At 40.4% G+C, this 20012-nt stretch overlaps 2 protein-coding genes across 4 annotated transcripts; both read right to left on the bottom strand.

The window, feature by feature from the left end:
* Positions 1 to 4082: 4082 nt before the first annotated feature.
* On the bottom strand, positions 4083 to 6641 carry LOC113157098 (DNA damage-inducible transcript 4-like protein). Its single transcript, XM_026352367.1, has 2 exons — positions 6312 to 6641; positions 4083 to 5713 (listed from the first exon to the last, which is right to left on the bottom strand). The coding sequence occupies exons 1-2, from the start codon at positions 6400 to 6402 to the stop codon at positions 5223 to 5225; spliced, it is 582 nt and encodes a 193-aa protein (XP_026208152.1). The 5' UTR covers positions 6403 to 6641; the 3' UTR covers positions 4083 to 5222.
* Positions 6642 to 10842: 4201 nt separating this feature from the next.
* LOC113157719 (mucin-5AC-like) lies at positions 10843 to 18513 on the bottom strand. Of its 3 annotated transcripts, XM_026353339.1 has the most exons (17): positions 18202 to 18513; positions 16617 to 16637; positions 16527 to 16577; positions 15788 to 15862; positions 15378 to 15473; positions 15091 to 15144; positions 14825 to 14845; positions 14474 to 14506; positions 14276 to 14308; positions 14145 to 14165; positions 13895 to 13969; positions 13682 to 13723; positions 13522 to 13578; positions 13239 to 13343; positions 12923 to 12947; positions 12752 to 12834; positions 10843 to 11829 (listed from the first exon to the last, which is right to left on the bottom strand). In XM_026353339.1, exons 1-17 carry the CDS (start codon positions 18260 to 18262, stop codon positions 11816 to 11818), a joined length of 867 nt encoding a protein of 288 aa, XP_026209124.1. In that variant the 5' UTR covers positions 18263 to 18513; the 3' UTR covers positions 10843 to 11815. The 3 variants fall into 3 exon arrangements, with proteins under 3 accessions (XP_026209124.1, XP_026209123.1, XP_026209122.1); XM_026353337.1 differs by having other exon boundaries at positions 10848 to 11829; positions 16527 to 16637; positions 18202 to 18510; XM_026353338.1 differs by lacking the exon at positions 14276 to 14308 and having other exon boundaries at positions 16527 to 16637.
* Positions 18514 to 20012: the final 1499 nt, after the last annotated feature.

Genomic DNA, 20012 nt, shown 5'->3' on the forward strand with positions numbered 1-20012 from the left:
AGCTGAAGCAAAGCATTAATCCCCAAGTAATAATTTGCACAATTCACTACTTCAAACAGTGTAAATATGTATGTATTATATATGCATATATGTATATAATGTATTATAATAGTATAACGTGTAGTTATTTCAAGAGAAAGTAATCCAACAAAGCATTGCAAAAATGTGACTGACATTATAGACAGCTGGTTGTTGTCTGTGCCAGAACAACTGAAAATGGCACAAAGCATCACAGGAATGCAGAATAACATTTAGAATAACATTACGATTAAAATTATGGTGTCATTTCATCTGTGTAATACTGTAGGCTACACAATGAAACCGTTGTCTCAGCAGATGAGCCAAATAGCAAGAGAAAGACTCAGTTATTGCAACAACAATAACAAGAGTTTTTAATTCCACAATATTCCACAGGGGATTTAACCTTGGCCATGTTTTACAAAGATCTTACTGCTAATTAGGTGGATATCGAAGCAGAATACATATGATGACACTGTTATCAAGTGATAATAATGAAGTTAAGTGTGAAAGAGAAACATTATGTAAATTATTTGTTTTGCAATTGGACTTAGGTCCTTATAATTTAAAGCAATAGGCAATGCTTGTTAAGTAAATAATGGCATGAGTGTTGTTAATCTGTTATCTTACAGTAAAACAAAATATTCATGTTCTGTTTGTGTTTAACCTTTACAATTGAAAATGTCCAAAACAAACTCCACAGAGTTGTTGAAAAAGCATGTTTTGTTGTTGCATTTTATCAAATTACTGAAAGAAAAAATCAGGAATGTAGGAAGAATTTAGTTTTACTTCAGATGTTCCTGTGTAACCCAGCTGAAGTTTAAAGAGAAACAATTGTCAGTCAGAGATGAGTTTTGACCGTCCCCACGACTCAAACCTGATGTATTTCCTTTCCCTAAGAGGACCATTGACAAGAAGGTGATTTCACTCTGGCAGCGACCTACTTTCACCAAGCTCCCCACCAAAGGTCAAAAGTGAGCCAATGCCCACTTGTTAGATGCCAGAGAAATCCATTAGTTATGGAGGAGCTGTCAGATCCAAACCTTCCAGAGGCAGTGTCCTACCAAGGTCACACACCAGCCACATAAACAGTGTAGTGACACTCAAATAACACTCATCGCCCACAGTGCTGCAAAGCGCATAGCAACATCTCAAAATATCCTTATTTTATTTAGGAATACACTGCTGTTAAACATGTGCATCATGTGTCTGTTGGGGTTATCTTTCATTAAACAGCACTTGTAAGGGTTTATTTAAAATCTCTCGCACAGTGGAGCCACTAAAACAGCAAAATCAAAAAGACAGTATGTTCTTGGGGAGGCACTAAGTGTTATTTAACTTGCATTGCAAACAAGGCATCTGTGACCACATGCGGCGATTAATTTTAAATCATGTGCTCACATACTCCGTAGCGTTTAGGTAATAGCTGGTCATTTAAATATCAAGCTGTTCGGCACCTCATAAAGCATCGTTATGACCAAACGGCACCGATGGAAAAATATAAAACAACAGGAACCCAAACGCAATCCATTCAATCTATCAGCTGTGTAATAAGTAATGTAAAATACATTATTATTTAGATTTGCTGCAGTGTTTCTCAACTTGCTTGTGCTCTGTCCTGGACTTGTTGACAGTGATGCACTGTGGGAGATTACTCAGGCCCTCAGTATCCAGGCGTTAAACGTCTGCTTGGCATTGCAAATTCCACTCACCAACTCTACACGGTGCCAACACCAGTGGCAGCAAGACGCAAGTGTTTGACATATTTGATTTCCAGTACCCAGAAAACATGTGGACGTCAGAACGTCAAGTAAAGAGCAAACAGCGAGTTCATGCTTACTCCACGCCGAATAAGTCCAACTTTCTCTGGGTGGAGATATTGTTCTCAGCTGTGTGGGATTTCGTTGTTGTTACCCCATGAAGTGACCTAACTGAAAGCAACATCTGGGCAAACAGAGTCAGTCTGTGATATCTCGAATGAAACCATCATGACTGGGTAATAAGACGACCACCAATGAACGCAGAGTGAGCTAAATCAGTCTCTATTTCCACCTAGTGCCAAATAGGAATAGTAAAGGAGTAAACAAGGATCTATGTTTGTATCTGTATGTTTATAAATGTACTAGTTAGTAATGAGTTAGATGCAAAATAAAAAAAAGGAAGGAATACGTTATAAATTAGCATAAAGAAATTTAATATGATCTGTGTTGTTTACATAGATTGTACACAAACACCCAGGAGACAGTGAACCATAACTGGATCATAAAATAACCCTGGTCCCAGTATGTCATGAAGCCAAGTTCATCAGATTTCCATCTTCCCAGAAAGTGGTTGTTCAGGAGGAAACATGGATTCAAGCCCGGCTCACCTCCCGGGAACGAGCAGTCCTATCGAATGTGTCCGACACCCCGCGGCGATGCAGAAAACAACTCGGAGCTGGTAAACATCTGCAGGCTGTCGGTTCCACATTATGTGCTGTGTAGGCAGTGGGGCCTGTGCGATCAGTGTGATTGACTCTGCAGCTGTGCCAACGATACGGGGCCCGTTTTACAACGCGGGGCTGTCACTGAAGCCCACACACACACACACACTCTCTGCGGGGCTGAGATGAATCATGTTGACGCTGAAGATCTCAAGTGCCACCAGTAGATTCATGTGCTTCGGCGAATGAGCTGCCAAGTCAGTACAGTGCAGCTCAGATTCTTTGGGTTGCAGCAGCGCAGAGTGCTGAAAGGCCTTCAGTACTTTTCCATGGAGCGTTTACTGACCCTGCCTCTCAGTAGTCTTTAGTTGTTGTTTTTTTTATTTGTCTGCTAAAATACAGTAAATGGCAAATGTTTGAAGATCCACAAGTGAAGTCAAGATGTTTTAGAATGAGGTAAGGTCTTACAAAATACAGCAAACAGAAAAGAGTCCTAGTGTCGTCCTGCCCAACAAATTTGAGACAGTCAAAGGTCCCCGTGATGGTATTGGATGACAGGAAGAAATATAAACATCTAAAACCTTTGCACAGCTAAATATCTAGGTCATCAGGGTTAGATAATCAGATATCATATGTATAATCAGGCCTTTTTACATTTACTTCAGTATGAATTCGACTAGCTCCTCCCCCTGTTTTCTAACAGTATGCTAAGCTAACTGTCTCACAAGTGTCACATTGTAAGCGTGGACCTGTTTTCCAATAAATTAGAAACCATATAACACTGTGAGTGACAGTCACAGGGATGAGGCGAGGTTGCCACCAGCGCTTTGTCCTGTCAAACTAACAGCGTTGCATCTTGCAGAAGATCATGTGCTTCCTGTCCTTAACCTACTGTAACCATGTGAGCCTCTTCATGTGTTTGAGCATGAATGACATCATGAATGAGCGTCTAATCGGTACGTTTTTTATGCAATCAGTACACCGTAACGTGAGGAGCCTAATTACTTCAGGCTAGAACTGTGCAAAACTGCATAAATAAAAAAGGCTGAAATCTCATGTTGGAATGACACTAACACAAATGTCACACACAAGTGTTGAAGTCTCTGACTCCTCTGGCTCTCATTACCATGGCTCATAAACAAAGTGCTGCAAAATGACTATGGAGACACCTCCATTATGAACAGTGAGAGAAATGTAACACAAACTATGTAGTTTGCAACAATCAGCTGATAAGAGCTGCTGCTGCTTATGTCTGATCTTGACATGACAAGGAAATGGGATTAAAATGTATTAATACTGACTACATGTAAGGACTTTACATAGGGCTGGAAACGAGATTTGTCTATGACTATACCAAATTGGCATAGTTTCTGGTGGCTTTCATGATTTCTGTTGTTCTTATTAGTCAGGACCACGCACAACAAACACATAGATTGCAAGATCTTCACGAGAATGCAGTGTCTATTGTGCCCTTTTAAAAAGCCTGCATTGTACCGCTGCAGCCTGCCCACTCCCACAGGCCTGGTCATGGATCTGGAATATGCACAGTAATGCTCTGTGGCTGATGGACAAACACAATCACTCAGACACAAACGGCAGAAAGAAGTACAGACGTGATGTTATGAGATACATTTTTATTGTCCAATAGACAAAATCGAGTTTCTGTCAACAAGAGGTTTCGATGGAATTTAACAAGTTGCAAAAATTGCACCGGAAAAAAAAAAAAAAAAAAAAAAAAATCACAAATTAGTTGCTGAACCTCCAGTAACTTTTGTGCCCCTCCCATTTGCATTACAAGATAAAGAGATGAGCTTTTACACTTAGCTGAACCAACCTCTTCATAGTTTAGGCTCCACATTGAAAAGCCATGTCTGGATATCGTATCTTATAAAAATTAAATGGAATAAAACATTTACACCAACACACACACACTGCGTAGGCCATGCTAATCTACTCTGTTTCTATTTATAATTTATCACGTGTACTGCCTTACCCTAAACTTTACCCTAACCCTAAAACCTAACTTGTTTTGTTGTGAGGACCAGCTACAACGTCCACACATGGCCCTAGTTAAAAAAATCCATGCCAGTCCTAACAATGATAGCCCTACAACCAAAATGCACACACGCAGAGCTGTGATACGAGTGAAAAAAGTACATTTCTATGACATTTAAGGCATCCACATTCCCCTATTGTGAGGAGCCCCCACACCGGGACAGCAGCATCATCACAAAACATTCAGTTCTAAAAACATCTGCAGCCCTAAACACAGCATTACACAACTAGCTACATGTGGCCCCCAAAGACTAAATGTCAGTCTCCCGATCAAGCCTCGGCGTGTTTACTGCTGCTGATCACATTCAATGTATCTGGAAACTCGCAGACGCATCAACAAAGTGGCTAGTGTCTTTAACAAAAGTGTACCCACAGTATGTCCTCCACAAACACGTTGATGTGAACAATGTTTTACATTCATCTGCAAAATGTACAATTTAAAATTGTGTTAGAGCTATAAATACTCTCATTAGAAAAAAAGACAAACATCCACTTTACAATTTAGCTGATAAAAATGAACTTTTAGAAACAATGTGAAGCCAAACCCACATCTCTCCAGCTTGTTTATGCATAAGTTCTAAACTGAACTAACTGGCTACTGAAGTGACAAACTATTTTACAAAAACACTGTATAAAACATGACACCACAGGAAGTGCCATTTACATTTGGGCAGAAGTGCATTTACCCACAGGAAACCCAATACCCCACTCTAATCCCTCCCATAGTTCAGCACTCCTCTACCACGGTACCAGCCGAGGAGGAGTACAGCTTTTTCTTGACGAGCCGGAAACCCGGACTCAGTTTAAGAACGTGTCTGAAAGTTGGGGCAAAGCAGGTTCCCATGAAGAAAAAGTCTCGCAGGCTGGGCCAAGCGCTGCCGTCCTGCTTGAACACCAGAGTCAGCTCGAAAGTGGGCACCACGGTGGCATCGTACACGATGCGCTCCAGCCGCTTGCAGCCCTTGTCCAGCTCCAGGTGGATGTAGAGGACGCAGCCGCGCAGCCCACAGGGCTCGCAAGACGCCAGCCGCAGGACCTCGCGGGCTATCCTCCCCGTGAGCTTCTCCGGCACCAGCACCGAGGAGCAGTGCAGGGTCGTCTTCTTGGCCCGTGACAGGCAGTTCTCAAACATCTTGGCCAGCTGCTGACAGGTTCTGTCCTCCTGGACATCTCCATTTCTCTGGGGCTCAGCCAAGCAGTAATCCCAGAAATCCAGCTCTGAGGAAACAGTGAAATATTTAGAAACTCTTATCTTTTCTCCATAAACATAATAAACGCACTCAATTTGAAGATGTTCTGATCACTTCATCTCTCTCTTTAGCTTTGACCCGAAATGTGATTGATGGAGATCATGTGATTCGTGTCCCTTCTGACTGCTCTGTGGATGTGTGTCACCACTTTCAGACGACGACGACGACGACGACGACGACGACGACAACAACAACAACAACAACAACAACAACAACAACAACAACAACAACAACAACAACAACAGACAAACAGACGCAGACACACCAGCAATCAAACCAAATCCCAGTACAGGTGTGCAGAGCAACCATATAACTTGGTCCAGGATGCAGTTGATGCTGTCAGATGTGCCTCTATAATCAGGTTGCTGTTGTGCACACAGGCTTCAGGGATGACTTCATCCTCAGTTGACTCTCCTCCCTCCCCCCCACCCACCACCACCATCCACTGCTGCAGCCATGCACCACACCGGGATAAACAAGCACACAACTGGGGAAGTGTCCAGCAAACCAGCAGGTTAGTTATCCATTGAAACACCCACCCAGAACAGGCCAGTGGGCTCTCTTACCTTTCTCAATGCAAACTTGGTCGTGTTTTCTCTCGACCTGTTCCGAAACACAGTCGCCACTCTTGGTTTTTAACGTGCTTGTGGCAACCATGGTGTCGAGACCTGCCTTCTCACGTCTTCACTTAAAAAAAAAATAAAGACGCAGCTCAACCCTTAAATATTGTTTAGTGCAAAACAACTTAGTTTAGACGGTTTTCGATAAATAAATTCATGAGCTCGACGCTGTTTCTTCCAAACACAGCGAAGCAGCCAAACTTCTGAGGGGTATTTATACCTTCCTGCAGTCAGCTGACCAGAGGGCTTGACCAATCAGAGCACGGCGCTGGACTGCGGCTGCTCTTCGCTGATTGGCTGCGACAAAAGCGTTCAATCATAATAATAATAAAAAAAAGACCAATGATGAAGGAGAATATTTGTGTTGCTACGTGGATAAGGAAGTGTCCTGGATGAAGTTCTGTGTTATCTGTCTTTAAAACAGGCAAACGCAGTGCTGAGATAAATCCACTGTTTAAATAAAAGTTAAGATAAAAAAATAAAAGTCAAGATATGCAGGATACGTGACTGACACCAAACTAGAACCATATCACTGATCATTTCTTGTTAATGTTGGACATCTTGGTGAACTACATGAGAGTTGCAACATCACAGAAAACTTCATAGCCAAAAGGAATATGTTTAATCGTTTCAACATATGAGTCAGTATTGATGTTGGAAGCATAGCAACACGGTAATAATCCAGATGCACCAAGGGAATTTCACATTTCTGAACTTAACCATAACATAATCTCTGTGCAAAGCACAAAACAAAACCTGCATGATGAGTGACTACCACATTAGTTACTGTGTTATTGTTTAATACTAAGAAAATAGTTGTTTACAATTTGAAACAACTGTCTTCTTAGTATTAACCCATAGGTTATTGTTGGATGTTAAGTCCATCAACTAAATGTTCATTCTTATTTCACACTTACACCTCTTGGTATCTACCTTGCATTTATTCCATTTTAGACAAGACATCGTTTAAAGGAACAAACTTAACTTGATGTTACGGTTCAAGACGGGCGATCTTGAAATAATACACGTACATGTGGAGTTTATTTGCTTTGAAACCCAGGGGTCTGCAACAACTCGAAGCATTAACCTATTAGTGGTTACCATGTGAAAAAAGATCAGTTATTAAAATGTATGCAGGGTGGCTTTTACCTCCCACTGGGTTGTAATACGCAAACCATTTCCCCAGATGGACGAATCAAAACAGACATCTGTGGCTTATTCCCAGCTTATCTGGGGATACTTCACATGAGAGAGGAGGAAGGCCCCTCGATTAGTTGGACTGAGCCAAAAAAGTCTCATGTTACTTGTATATCTGTGTGTGTGCATGCTTGTGTACATTTGGCAGGTAAAACACCGAGCGCAGTCGCTGAGCACGTCTGCAGTTCATCCCTCACCATCCACTGTCTCAACAGAAATTTCCTCCCAGTAACTGGATCTTGCTGCCTCTTGTCCCCAGCGGCTCTGCTGGCTACAGGGTAATGGAATCCAGTGGACGAGAGAGAAAGGGGAGAGAGAGAGAGCGAGCTCCTCCAGTCACATGGGGTGAACTAGATATGCCTCAGAAAAGAAAAGTCACATGCGTTAGCGTGTGTTGCTGCCTCCGTGGCTGCAGGTAGTGCGTAAAGTGCTGGATAAGCAGGACTTTGGATAAATGTATGTAAAATGCACTGATATGAGCAGAAGATTAAGATTTCAGTATGAGATGATGGTCATCTTAGTACGTTTAACAGGTCAGGCAGCTTCTTTGTAGCAGCTTGAATGTTTATTTGTTTTTAAATTGAAATCTGTTGAATTCTATAAATAAATTACTTGTGTACTGCGCACTATCGCAGACTGTAACACGGTTTAATCGGCTGCAAATCATGCATAGATGACAAGAAAGTTTCTAAACAGTGGCTTTGAGGCCATATTCAATAGTGCACAACATCTGCATTTGATTACGATCGTGGCTTTGGTGAGTTTCTGACCTAAATTGATGTTGAACGCAAGAGGTCACCGCCTGCTGAGAAAGCCGTATTTCACACAGACTAGCCTACATTTTGTGCTGTATCACATGAAAACTTAACAAGCAACAACAACAATCCAGGTCAACTGAGTAAACAAAATAATAATAATAATTAAAAAAAGTCAGTGTCAGTATTAAATCTCATGTTGTAAACTGTTCTTTTAAAGCATTTTACAGCAGACACACGCTCTTATGTTGTTCCCCCCCTTATCTGCTGATTCTGTCATGCTTTGCAACAATGAGGGTTTGCTGTGCAGCCTGGGGAAAACATACCAGAGCACTGATTACAGCAATGTCTAAAGCAGATGCACGCTGTTAGAAACAGCAGTACAGTTCAGGGCAATCACATGATCATACGTAGCCGTGTTAACAAGCTCCAAAACTGAAAATCATTTGGGAACCTGTCAATCTGAAGAATAAGGTGAACAAAACCAGCTTTCAAGCCTTTCGGCCATACAATAATTCCAGCTCATTCTGTAAGCAATACAAATTACAAATGGAGCTGGTTGCAGTTTAATTTACTTGCAATTTATAAACTGCGTCTTTTTGATGTCTGAACTCATGCATGAGACTGTGCTCGGGCAGCTGAACGTGAGCGGACCTGATGTGTTTACAGCAACTGCCAGATCACTGTAAGATGAATCCATCTGTTCCATTTGTCAGTGTTTTAAGATGGTTTCCATTCCTCTCCGTGCCTTTTTTAAACTTTTGTTTCTATTGCTGTCTGAGCTCCTCTCCCCCTGGCTTGATAAGGATTTGTAATCTCTCTTGGATTTCCCTTGTTAAATAAAGGTTAAATCAAATTTTCCCTTTTCCCCCTGAGGGCCCAACATGAGGTGAAACGGCAGAGGCCAGGTCGTGACCTCCACTCCCTGTTGGTAATGTGAGCCGATGAAAACCCGCTTGTGAATTTGTCCTATGTGCCAAGTCCTGTTTCTCTGAATGAGGGAAAAGATAAAGAGTGTTGGATTTCAGGTTACTAATCCACCGCAGTTCAAATAAAGCTCCTCCTCCTTTTTTTCCAGCCAGGAAACGTGCTGCGCTTGTTGCCCCCACTGCCCTCCCCCGTGAAATTTAACAACAGAAGTTTTTTTTTTTTGCTGAGTTGCATTTCTCTGACACGGATGGTTGCATGTGCTGAGTCCTGCACACAGCTGACACGTCTTTAAGTCAAGTAGTCAGGGCGTTGATGTGCAAAAGTTGCATGCAGATTTCTTTTGTGGAAGGGAGCAGACATAAGACCTACACAGTCAGCCTTTACTCCTAAATATGGTGTTATTCATGTCTCTCTTCGAATCTTCTAAACTCAGACCAGATGAGGTCCCTCCAGACTTTCAACTGCCCTATAAAAACCCACAGTTCTGTCAACACTTTAATCGATATTTAACGATAGTGGGAATAATTGGACTTTGACGTTCCGGTATGTCACTGGTAGTTGATAAAGTCGTGTAGATTTGGCATTAATGAGCAGCATGAGGCAACAGAAGAGACCAAAGGCCACCTCGGAAACCAGTGAACTCTGGTTACTGGACAAAAACAGGAGCTTCTGTAAGAAACATTTTCTCCATTTTAAAATCACAGATCCGACCAATGTTGGACATGTTGCAGCTTCACTTCTTTCTCACTGAAGTTTTGTTTTTGCTCCAGATGAACACAAAAGCGTGACTGTAGCTTCTCGCAGCTGTGTGCCAAACATTACAGATTCCTTTTTAATATGTGGAAACCACCTCCATTAGTTTTCTGAGGCCCCGCTGTAGTTTACGATCATCAAAACTGAAATGAATTCCAGGTGCAGAATTGACTGTGGATTGATTAGAAGTAGAAGACATACTTAAAAAGGGAAACTTAACAGTAGGAGCAGATAGCAGAGTGCAGCTGAAGGACAGAGCCTGGCATGACACCCTGAATGTAACTCAGCCAGTGCCACAGCTGGTAAGGCATTATCATGGTGTGTGACGGGCCTGCTGCCAGTTTGCTCACAGTCTCTGTGCCCACACTCGAAGCGGTGAGTCTCAGCTTACAAATGCCACAGATAGAGTTCGTCCTAATAACACGGTGTGTGAGTCCATTTAAAAATGGCAAGACTAACGCAGATTTTTACTACGAAGCATATGACGAGTTTCATAAAAACAGATTCAGTGACACAGATCCATCCTGTACCTTATGAACACTATGTTATTGAGATCAACAAGGGACACAGAGTGACATCTTCACACCGGTTGCCTATATGTCACTCTGCTGTCAACAACCTCATGAAGTCTCTCTGCAATAAACACCAGCATGCCAACCAGGCACAGACCGGTGGCGGCCTCAGTGTCTTACATTACCTGTGTGCGTCCTCTAGTGGTGGATCGCCAAACTGAAACTGCTAGTGGGGACCTGTGTTACACTTCATTTACAAGCAAGAAAAAGACAAATGTGGATGAAGATGGCAGAATTACTGTCTATTTACAAAGCATCTGTAGCCATAAGAAGAGAAAAGCATAATAGAGGGTTTATTTTCCATTAAGACAGACATTAGTATTTGTGAATATCATTTTGCAGCCACGACTGCAGTATCAGTAAGTATCATTACATCCCATAATTGCTGCTCACTATAAATATTTTGTAGTGCAAAGCTTTTAAAATACAAAGAACCTTTTCAAGTAATTTAGCATATTAAATCAAGCTAAGAAATAGTTATCAAAGGTGCATTTAAGATACATTTGCTTAATCAAAGCTGCACAACAAAATCATTTTAGCAATTTATTAGCAAAACTGAGGTTGATGACAACAAAAAAAAGCCGTTCCAGTGTCTTTTTCCTTCTGCTTGTATGCTATGAAATGAATTACTTAAATTCAGTGTGACCGTATTGTTGTATAAAGCAAGATCTGTGGCTTATGATAACAATGGAGATCAAACTACCTACTTAAAAAAAACATTTTGAAGATATAAAAAAGTAAAAATGGAACACATTTCAAAAGAGCTTGTTCTTCCGAAACAAACAAACAATAAAAAAAAGGAATAATGGACACAACAGTTCAAAGCAAATACATGAAGCTTAACAATACAAGCAGAGTACAGGTATAAAACTATGAAACGAACATCATGTGCTGGAGCTGAGGTCAGTGCACTGTACAGAAAATGTGTTTTGTGGCCCAGCATTTAGACAGAAATGAGATATACAGCTGTTTTCAGGTTTGTACACTGAAAGTTTAGCCTCTATACTATCATTACTAGCCGAGAAAAAGGTCACTCATTCTGAGTCCCACAGCTTGCTTTATAAAACCGCTTTCAGCGCACAGAATCATACACGAAAACTGCTGTTTAACACTTCTCCTACTTCGCAGAATATACACACCCACAAAAAAAGTCAAACATCTCGACAGCTCCTCCAGACCAGCAGTGTGTGGGCGACAGCTGTGACTCATCCACCGGCCAATCTTGACGCTACTGTCCTTCTTTTTATCTTGCAGCAGCTGAAACATACATAGCAACAGAGGCACCTGATGAAATAGAACCGCTCTAGGATAAAAAAAAAAAAAACACATCTGTGTGATAAAGAAACTAGTTCTTTATCTTATGTAAAAAATAGAAAAAGAATTGTGTTAGTTGTATTTCAAGAACATTGCTTTGTCCAAGGCAACTGTAGTTATACATTGACTTCCTGCTGCAGGATGTCACCACAGTTTAGGAAGAGGTACCCACTGAAACTGCATAAAGATATTTAAAATCATTCAAAGCATTATTATTTTTAACAATCTGTACATGTGTAACACAGATTTATTAAGCTACTACCGTATGTGAAAACATCCAGTAGTCCATAACAACGTAAACACTTTCTTCCTCAGAAAGATTCCTAAAGCATGACTCTATTTCCCTGTGAAGCTCTCAGCCAAATCATCGAGACCTTATTGTATTATTAAGGAAGGAAGGTAGGACATTTAGAGCCCAGCTACTTTGTTTTTTTTTTTTTGCTTTTTAATGGGAGGGGTGAGTGTGTACAAATCATGTAGGATACATGTGTACCCATGAATTTACACATGCATTCACCGCACCCACAAACACGAACACGTCCGCAACGTCTGAGAGCCGCACTGACATTTACTGACCGCACAATAGCTCCCGTCCAAAATAATCTGTGTTTATGGTAGGAAGTTGCTATCTTTCAAGCCCTGCTGCTTGTTCGAGGGCGGGGACGTGAAATCACAGGAAACACCTTCTGTTGCCCAGCGAAACGCTCCAAAAGCCCATCGAGCACAATGAGATATTAAAAGCCTGCAACTTCCCTGAAATCATTGCAAGTCTCTGGACTGGAGGAACAGATTTACCAAGTGATGGAAGAATGCACAATTGCGAGGAAGATGGAAGGAAGCAGGAAATAGACAGAAGACAGCTCACCATTTTCTTCTCCGCCTGATGACTTCACTCCGAGGAGCATTACACCATCCTTGGCGCTCTCTGGTCTGCTCTGGAAAGATGCGCTGTGGAGGGTCATCGAGACAGAGGGAAGAATGTAACCCTTGTTCACACGCTTTTATAATAAAGCCAGTATTGAAAGTCCAAACTTACTTCTCAGTTCCAATATCAATGGTTTCTGTTGAATAAAAGACAAGAAAAGACAATTAAGCCATTTAATAATAATTAAACCTTGTCTATTCCAAGTGTGAGCATCCATTTGGTTTTAAACACAAAACATTAAGCCACTTAAAAGTGATATTGTTCAGTTTTTGTTCCAACCTTTTCAAAGAAGTGTTGATTCAACTAAATTTCAACATTATAACCTTCACGTAGGACGTTTTGTCGCAGGTCTGTATCAGTTTGAGCTGTGTGCAGCTGTAACAAACTGCCAGCTGCGTGTATGTGCACTGTTTCGCTGTACATGTACCTGTGTGATCGTGGACCTTCTTGCATTTGAATTTGAGGATGAGGGCAGCAGCGGTTCCGAGCAGAACGACAGGCAGCAGAATCCACCACAGCCTTTTGTCTGAGGCTAAAACAGAAAGACACTGTCATCGCCATCAGCTTCTCTGGGAAAGATTAACTGTCCTGTTGACATGCTGCATGACAAAGTTAGAGTTGAACTGACAGTACCTCTGAAGTGAGAAAAGTGTAGTTTGTGTTTTTAAAGTTGAGCTTGTTGGGGTTTGACTAACTGTTCAGTACATTACCTATTTTGGGAGCTTGGCTTGGTTTTGGGTCGTTCTTTCCGCTCCCAGTTTGAGGACCTTTCAGTGCAAATTTGCTTTGATTAGGCTCCTGCCCCTTATCACCAAACAGTTAAATCAATAGTGATTTACGGTTTAAGTCAGAAATTGTACTGTAACTTACCAGCAACCTTCTTGTTTTCCTTTTCTTTCACGCTTTTTGTCACTGGGGAAATAGATTCATGTGTGATTATGATTAAATTAATCAATTACTGCCACAAAAACAAGCAAACTAACATTCACAGTTTCGCAATGAGGATTTAGTTCTACTAGTTTCTATTGGATTTTACATTTGTGAACGTGTACTCATAAATATCAAGAAAAATAAGTTATGTACCTTGAGCAGGAGCATCTGTCTTAGCATTATCTGCATGATCTTCTTTTTCGTTGTTTTTAACGGTGTCATCTGGTCCTAAGAAAAGTGAAATACTTTTGATGACATATAACATCATATAACATATTCCAGCCTAAATATATTACAGATGCCAGCATCCATTTTACAGGCAGTGTAAAGGACAAGATTTCTAATCCTGTGTCATATTACACTAGCTGCGTTTTTACATTTATGAATGTGAACAGTTCTGTACCTGGACGGGGAGGAGTTGTCTCTGCAGAGAACAAAGAGTAAAATTTTAAACATTGCTTATATCAAAACTCATCTTAAAGGAACTTTGTAAGAAATGATTTCTTTTTGTTTTGTTTTTTTTTTGCAACGTACCATTTGCTTTTGGGAGTTGGGTAGTGACAGCACCTAGTCCGAATAAAATCAAAAATACTTTTGATAATTTTTTCATGACATTTTGTAGGATCACAGTAAAGATAAAATTTTAAACATTGCTTATATCAAAACTCATCTTAAAGGAACTTTGTAAGAAATGATTTCTTTTTGTTTGTTTTTTTTTTTTTTGCAACGTACCATTTGCTTTTGGGAGTTGGGTAGTGACAGCACCTAGTCCGAATAAAAAAATACTTTTGATAATTTTTTCATGACATTTTGTAGGATCACAGTACTTTACTTACAAGCACCTATCTCATTAACTTTTCTTTTTAGTCTTTTGGATTCAGTGGAATCAAGTGATGTGTGTCAATTAATGTTATTAAAAATATGTCATGGAAATCAAAAACCACAACCATATAATCTATATCAGTAGCCACGTCATCGATGGTCTAGAGGTGTAAAGGTAATTTACAGTATGTTATGGTGCCTTCTGTTTTCTACTTAAATAAATTGAACTGCTAAATATAAAGGAAAAAAAAAGTTCTTTACCTTGAGCAGGAGCAGGTGTGCCTGCGGACAACAAATGATTATTTAAAATCTAAAACTCTACTTATGTGAAAACTTTTCTTAAATGCTGTTCTCTGGTCATAACAAATTTAAAAATATTTAATTAGTTATTAATTATTTAAATGCAGTTTTCTTAACACAAAGTGCAAAACCTATCTGATAAAAAAAAAAAAGTGCAAGACACTTTATTGTATTCCTTTTTTGTAGTAGTGATGATGACGTACTACTTTGACCAAAGGCTTTCTTACCTTGTGGCTTAGCCACAATTGTTGAATTTGAAGGGCGGGACCCTCTTGGTTGTACTAATTCACAACAGGAAACAATTAGATTTTCATCATTATCCTATCTCACTCAGTCAATCAATCAATTGAGGCAAAATGTCTAATTCTTAAGTAATAAATGTTAAATCAGCAGTTCCCCAAATGTCCCTTTAGAAACGATTTAATCTAGCTTTATCAAGCTAAGATAGAGCAAAAATAATTTATTTTGGAAACTAAATATTGAAGCAACCCAATTTAAAAATGTATAGTCCAACCTTGGGGTTTTGTTGTTTGGACTGGAGCTGCAGAGGATGACACAACCTTTACTGCTGTTGAGACTGAAACAGTCGTCGTATTGAAGTCACTTGTCCCTAAGAAAAGAAGGTAAAATCTGTTCATTTACACATTTGCAGGAGCGTTTTCAGCACATATCAACTCATTTCTCTGAGTTATTTGCCAGATCATCAAGTTCCTTAAAGACTTGTGTCTAGACATCCTGCCAGTTCTGTTATCTTTCTATCTCCCCTATGCCCTAACATACTGTACATTACCATTGGCTTTTTTTTATCACATCATTTTCAAATTAACTCCCTTCCCTGTACTTGTCGAGGTGTGAATGTAGGTTGGGTAATTCTTATCAGTATCTCCATCAGTAATAATGACTGTATATCTTCAGTCCACTCACCATTAGGGGTGTTGGTGACATTGCTGGGAGTAGTTACTCGATGTGTTGTTTCTGTTAAGTTGGAGGCTTCTGTAGCTAAATAAATAAAGAAAAGAATAATACACTGAGACATTGATTTGGCATTCAAAGGTGGGACTAGATCTGTAGAAAAAAACTGAACGTAACACTTAATCAAAGCAATCATTGCTAAAATAACACAAGAATCTGGTCTTAATGAGGAAAGAAAAGATGGAGCAAACTCAAAATGTACACTCTGACACACCCCAAAGTCTCCACAGAACTGTCTACATCAACAGCAAATATTGTTTTATTATTTAATCAAATCTGCATCAGCATCTCATTAAATATGGATTTTGAAGCTACAGCCACAAGCCAGTTAGCTTAGCATAGCTTAGCTTAGCACAAGGGCTGGAAACTGCTTGGCTTTGCCAAAGGTTGGCAACATTTAAAAGAAAAGAAATTTAAGTTTGCATCAACTGTATGTGATTAAATAAACAACATGAGGTATTAATGTTTGATCTTTCCTGCTTTGTGTAGGCAGATTTAGCTTTTTTGTTTTTTTTTTTTGACTCAGCTGTGCTATTGCAGTTTCCCACTGTTTGTGGTATGCTAAGCTAACAATGTAGCTACATGCTAGTTACCTCTGACAGTATTTGGTAATGAGCCTCTCTGTCAGAAAGCACAAATAGACCTCTTTCCCCAAAATGTTACATGACTTTTGAATTAATGCTATACTTACTATTGGACTTTACTTGTATGGCCGTGGCTGCTGGTGCTGATGCTGCCGTTGGTCCTGCTGTTGCTGATTGTGACTCTGTTCGGTTGCCTCCTTCCTCTGCTGAAACTGAAACTGTCACAGGTAACGTTACTTACTGGCCTTACAGGCATTCTGATAAGTTGATTACTCCGGTGGTGGGAAGTAACTAACTACATTTACTCAAGTACTGTAATTTTTAGGAACTTCAAATCTTTTGCTCCACCATGATTCAGTACTGTACTTTATATTCTGCCACATATAAATACTACACACGTATTTTCTAGTTTTACTTACATACTGGCTACTTTTTGCACATTTAGATTCTTGTGAAAATTGACTTCACATTTTAATTGATAATATATTTCCATATAATTTTCACCTTTAAGTGATGTCAAACAAACTTTTCCTTTTGTGGAGCTATACTTTAATCTGAGTCAAGAACTTGACATCATACCTCTACTTGCGCTTTTACCAACGGATTTTGTGTTCTTCTGCAACCACTTTACCGTGACCGCTTTTTAAAGGTAATACGTTATCTAGGACCTAGTTTGTCTATGTAAAACATTTCCCCTCTGTTTTAGGGTCACGCTTGCAAATCTGCATTACTCCCGTTTGGCAGAGCTTTAAAGTCCAGCATGTGTGACAAGGGCGTGCCCCCTGCACCAAGTGTCAGCCTGAGAACGAGAAGTCAAGATAGTGGTGGACGTGCTGGGGTGTTAAGGTGGATATCCTCTTCTTGAAGCGCTGCAGCAGTGTGAAGCTGCATCCTGTCCCACACAAACTATTGTTGTCCCCTGACCTGGGCAACCAAGCTTCCTGTCTTCACCGTTGCAGTCGCTGAAGTCGCTGAAGTGCAGGTTTCAGCCCCGAGCACATGCAGCTCTGACTGTCTGTTTGAACTGCTATGAATTTTACCGTCTCAAGCAACTAAATATAATCCTTACTCATCTTTAGCCCGATGTACATCCACGTTTAAAGTCTACTTTTTTTGGTGCACACACATGTATCTGTTATCATCTTCTTTAAATGGAGAAAAAACTAATACTCAAACATTTGACCAAGTCTCCAATCAAGGCGAGGTTGTTTCCTCCAGAAGTTTACTGTTAGACGTTGGGCGTAGATTTGAAGCCCGTAGGGACGGTTCAGTCTCAGAACAATAATTTCTGTTATCAGTGAGAGACAGGGCAGTTTGGTGCCCACTGCTATTAGTTTACCCATCTGTCCAGTGAAGACCAGTTAAAAAGTCACTTTATGATTTAAACATACAGATTTTGAGCCAGCCTCATTTTGTCTCTTTTAACCAAGGGACTTTTTATGCTTTGTCATTATTCTCTTACTTGTTAGTACCAAATAAACTTAGGGGGCAACTGAAGTGATGCACACTGAGCTTATCTCGGGCTTGGAAAAGCGGAAACACGCTCTTTGAGTGGATGTCTCCGAGATAAGGTTCAAAGAGTGAGCATCTTCTGAACAACACTGAAATCTCTGTCATTGAACATACCAGAACAAAACTGAACTACATGAGTAAAAATGAGCGAGATATCATCAATAAATTTAAAAACAAGTCTTATATGCGCAGAATCAATTCTGAGGACTTCTCAGGGCCTTCGGTTCTGATTCATTGAAATCTAACAGGCAGTTTGAATGGGTTTCCTACCTGTGAAGACATGGACAGTAGCTAGGAGCAGATGGAGGACAAGAACCCTGGTGGTCTTCATGGTGACTGTGAGGCTGCGAATTCCTCCGACTTCTCCGTCACACTCCAACTGAGTGGCAAGTGGAAAAGGTGTCCAAGCTGGGGCACTGCGCTGCTGATGCTTATTTTGGCACTTCCTTTAGATAAAGAAGGGGAGGAAATACACTGGCTTCCCCCCCCCCCTGACGTAAAATGGGTGGTTGTGGAGACGAGCACAAGGCAAAACCGTGGGTGCAGCAAGTCTATTCAATGGCAATCTCAGTTCTGAGTGATCTGTTTGAATGTGTCTCTGACTCCGTGACTAGCTGGGAGGAGAATGGGACATAACCAGAGAGGGTGGAAAAAACAATCTCATTTATGATCATCCAGATAAAGGTTGTCGGCATGTCGGATTTGACAACAACAAACTGGAACAGGAACCACAGACAAATGGCATCTGCTGTATTTCAGATTTATACTATCGCACGAATGCATCAACAACACAAAGTTAGAAAAAACGGTCACAAAATGGGAGTTTATTCTGGTAAATAATGATCGGAACAGATGACAGAGAGCCAAATGTTGACAGCCTGAGGGAGCTGCTCAAATAACAGCCATGACGTCTCCCTGCGCTTCATTGTTTTTCTAGCAGTGCCTCAAGAAAGCATGCAGACAAGTGTAGACGAGGCTACCTGCAAGTGTGTTGCATTGTCTGAGCTTTTAAATACGTTTTAGAAGATATAACAGCAATAACAATAACATAATATAATGGGATTAGAAATAATCACGTCATTAATTTCTTGTCTCTCAACATCAAACCCACTTAGTCTTTGTACTTGTCCCCCCAAGGCCACAAAATGTAGCTTGTTTTATTGGTTTTCCCCAAAAAAGTAAAACAAAACAGGATGTCATAGTTGACTTCCCTTCATTTAAGTATTGTTTAATTTCAAGGTCTCTTTGAAGAGACCAAAGAAAGATAGCTCGATAGCCAGGGGTGGTAACACTACAGTAGTAGTACATTTATTCAAGTTCTGGACTTTGGTGCAGTTTTGAGTCACTTGCACTTTACGGTTTTCCACTTTTATTTTACAGCTTTAGTTACTTTGCAGATAGAATATTAAACACAAATAACTAATTAATGACTTGGCCTGGTGGATAAAGCAGCTACTGCATTAATTGCTATTAAAGTGTAAAGTTTCAGTTTCCAGAAAGAAGAAATTAAATGAATGTTTACTACAGTATTCAAATGAAATGATGAAAAGATGTAGCCTTGAAATGGCATTGAGATTTGTGGAATCTGAACTGGAAGTGTACGTTCACGTTATCAAAAGCATCAAGTTCCAGGTGTTGTAATGTAATACTGTACTTTTTGTGCGTCTTTAGGCCAGTAGTCGCATGTGCATTTCTGTCACCTCTGTTAATAGCAGACATTTTGATATACTTGAAAAAATAACTGTCCCCAAGTCCGTCTTGTCTTTGTATAAAGAGGAAGCCTGCAGAGCTGTTGTTTGTTTCTTACGCAGGTAAACGCACTGGATCTTGGCACTGCCTTCTCCATTTAATCAAGAAGCGACAAAGGTTGATGAAGAGGAAACGCCTTTGAGGCTGAATTGCCAAGAAACAATTTCCGACCTACAGCACAGACTCTGCAGTCAAGTTCTTCGTTTCTTCAGAGGAACTGCACGAAGCAGAGGCAAACACTGATCATCATGCTAAAACAGAGTCTTATGAAGCTTTATTGTAAAGATGCACATGGAGTCGCAAGGCATAGAGTTGGAGAAGCTGTGTGGTGG

Source organism: Anabas testudineus, chromosome 18, assembly GCF_900324465.2.
Source record: "Anabas testudineus chromosome 18, fAnaTes1.2, whole genome shotgun sequence".
NCBI classification, from domain to species: Eukaryota; Metazoa; Chordata; class Actinopteri; order Anabantiformes; family Anabantidae; genus Anabas; species Anabas testudineus.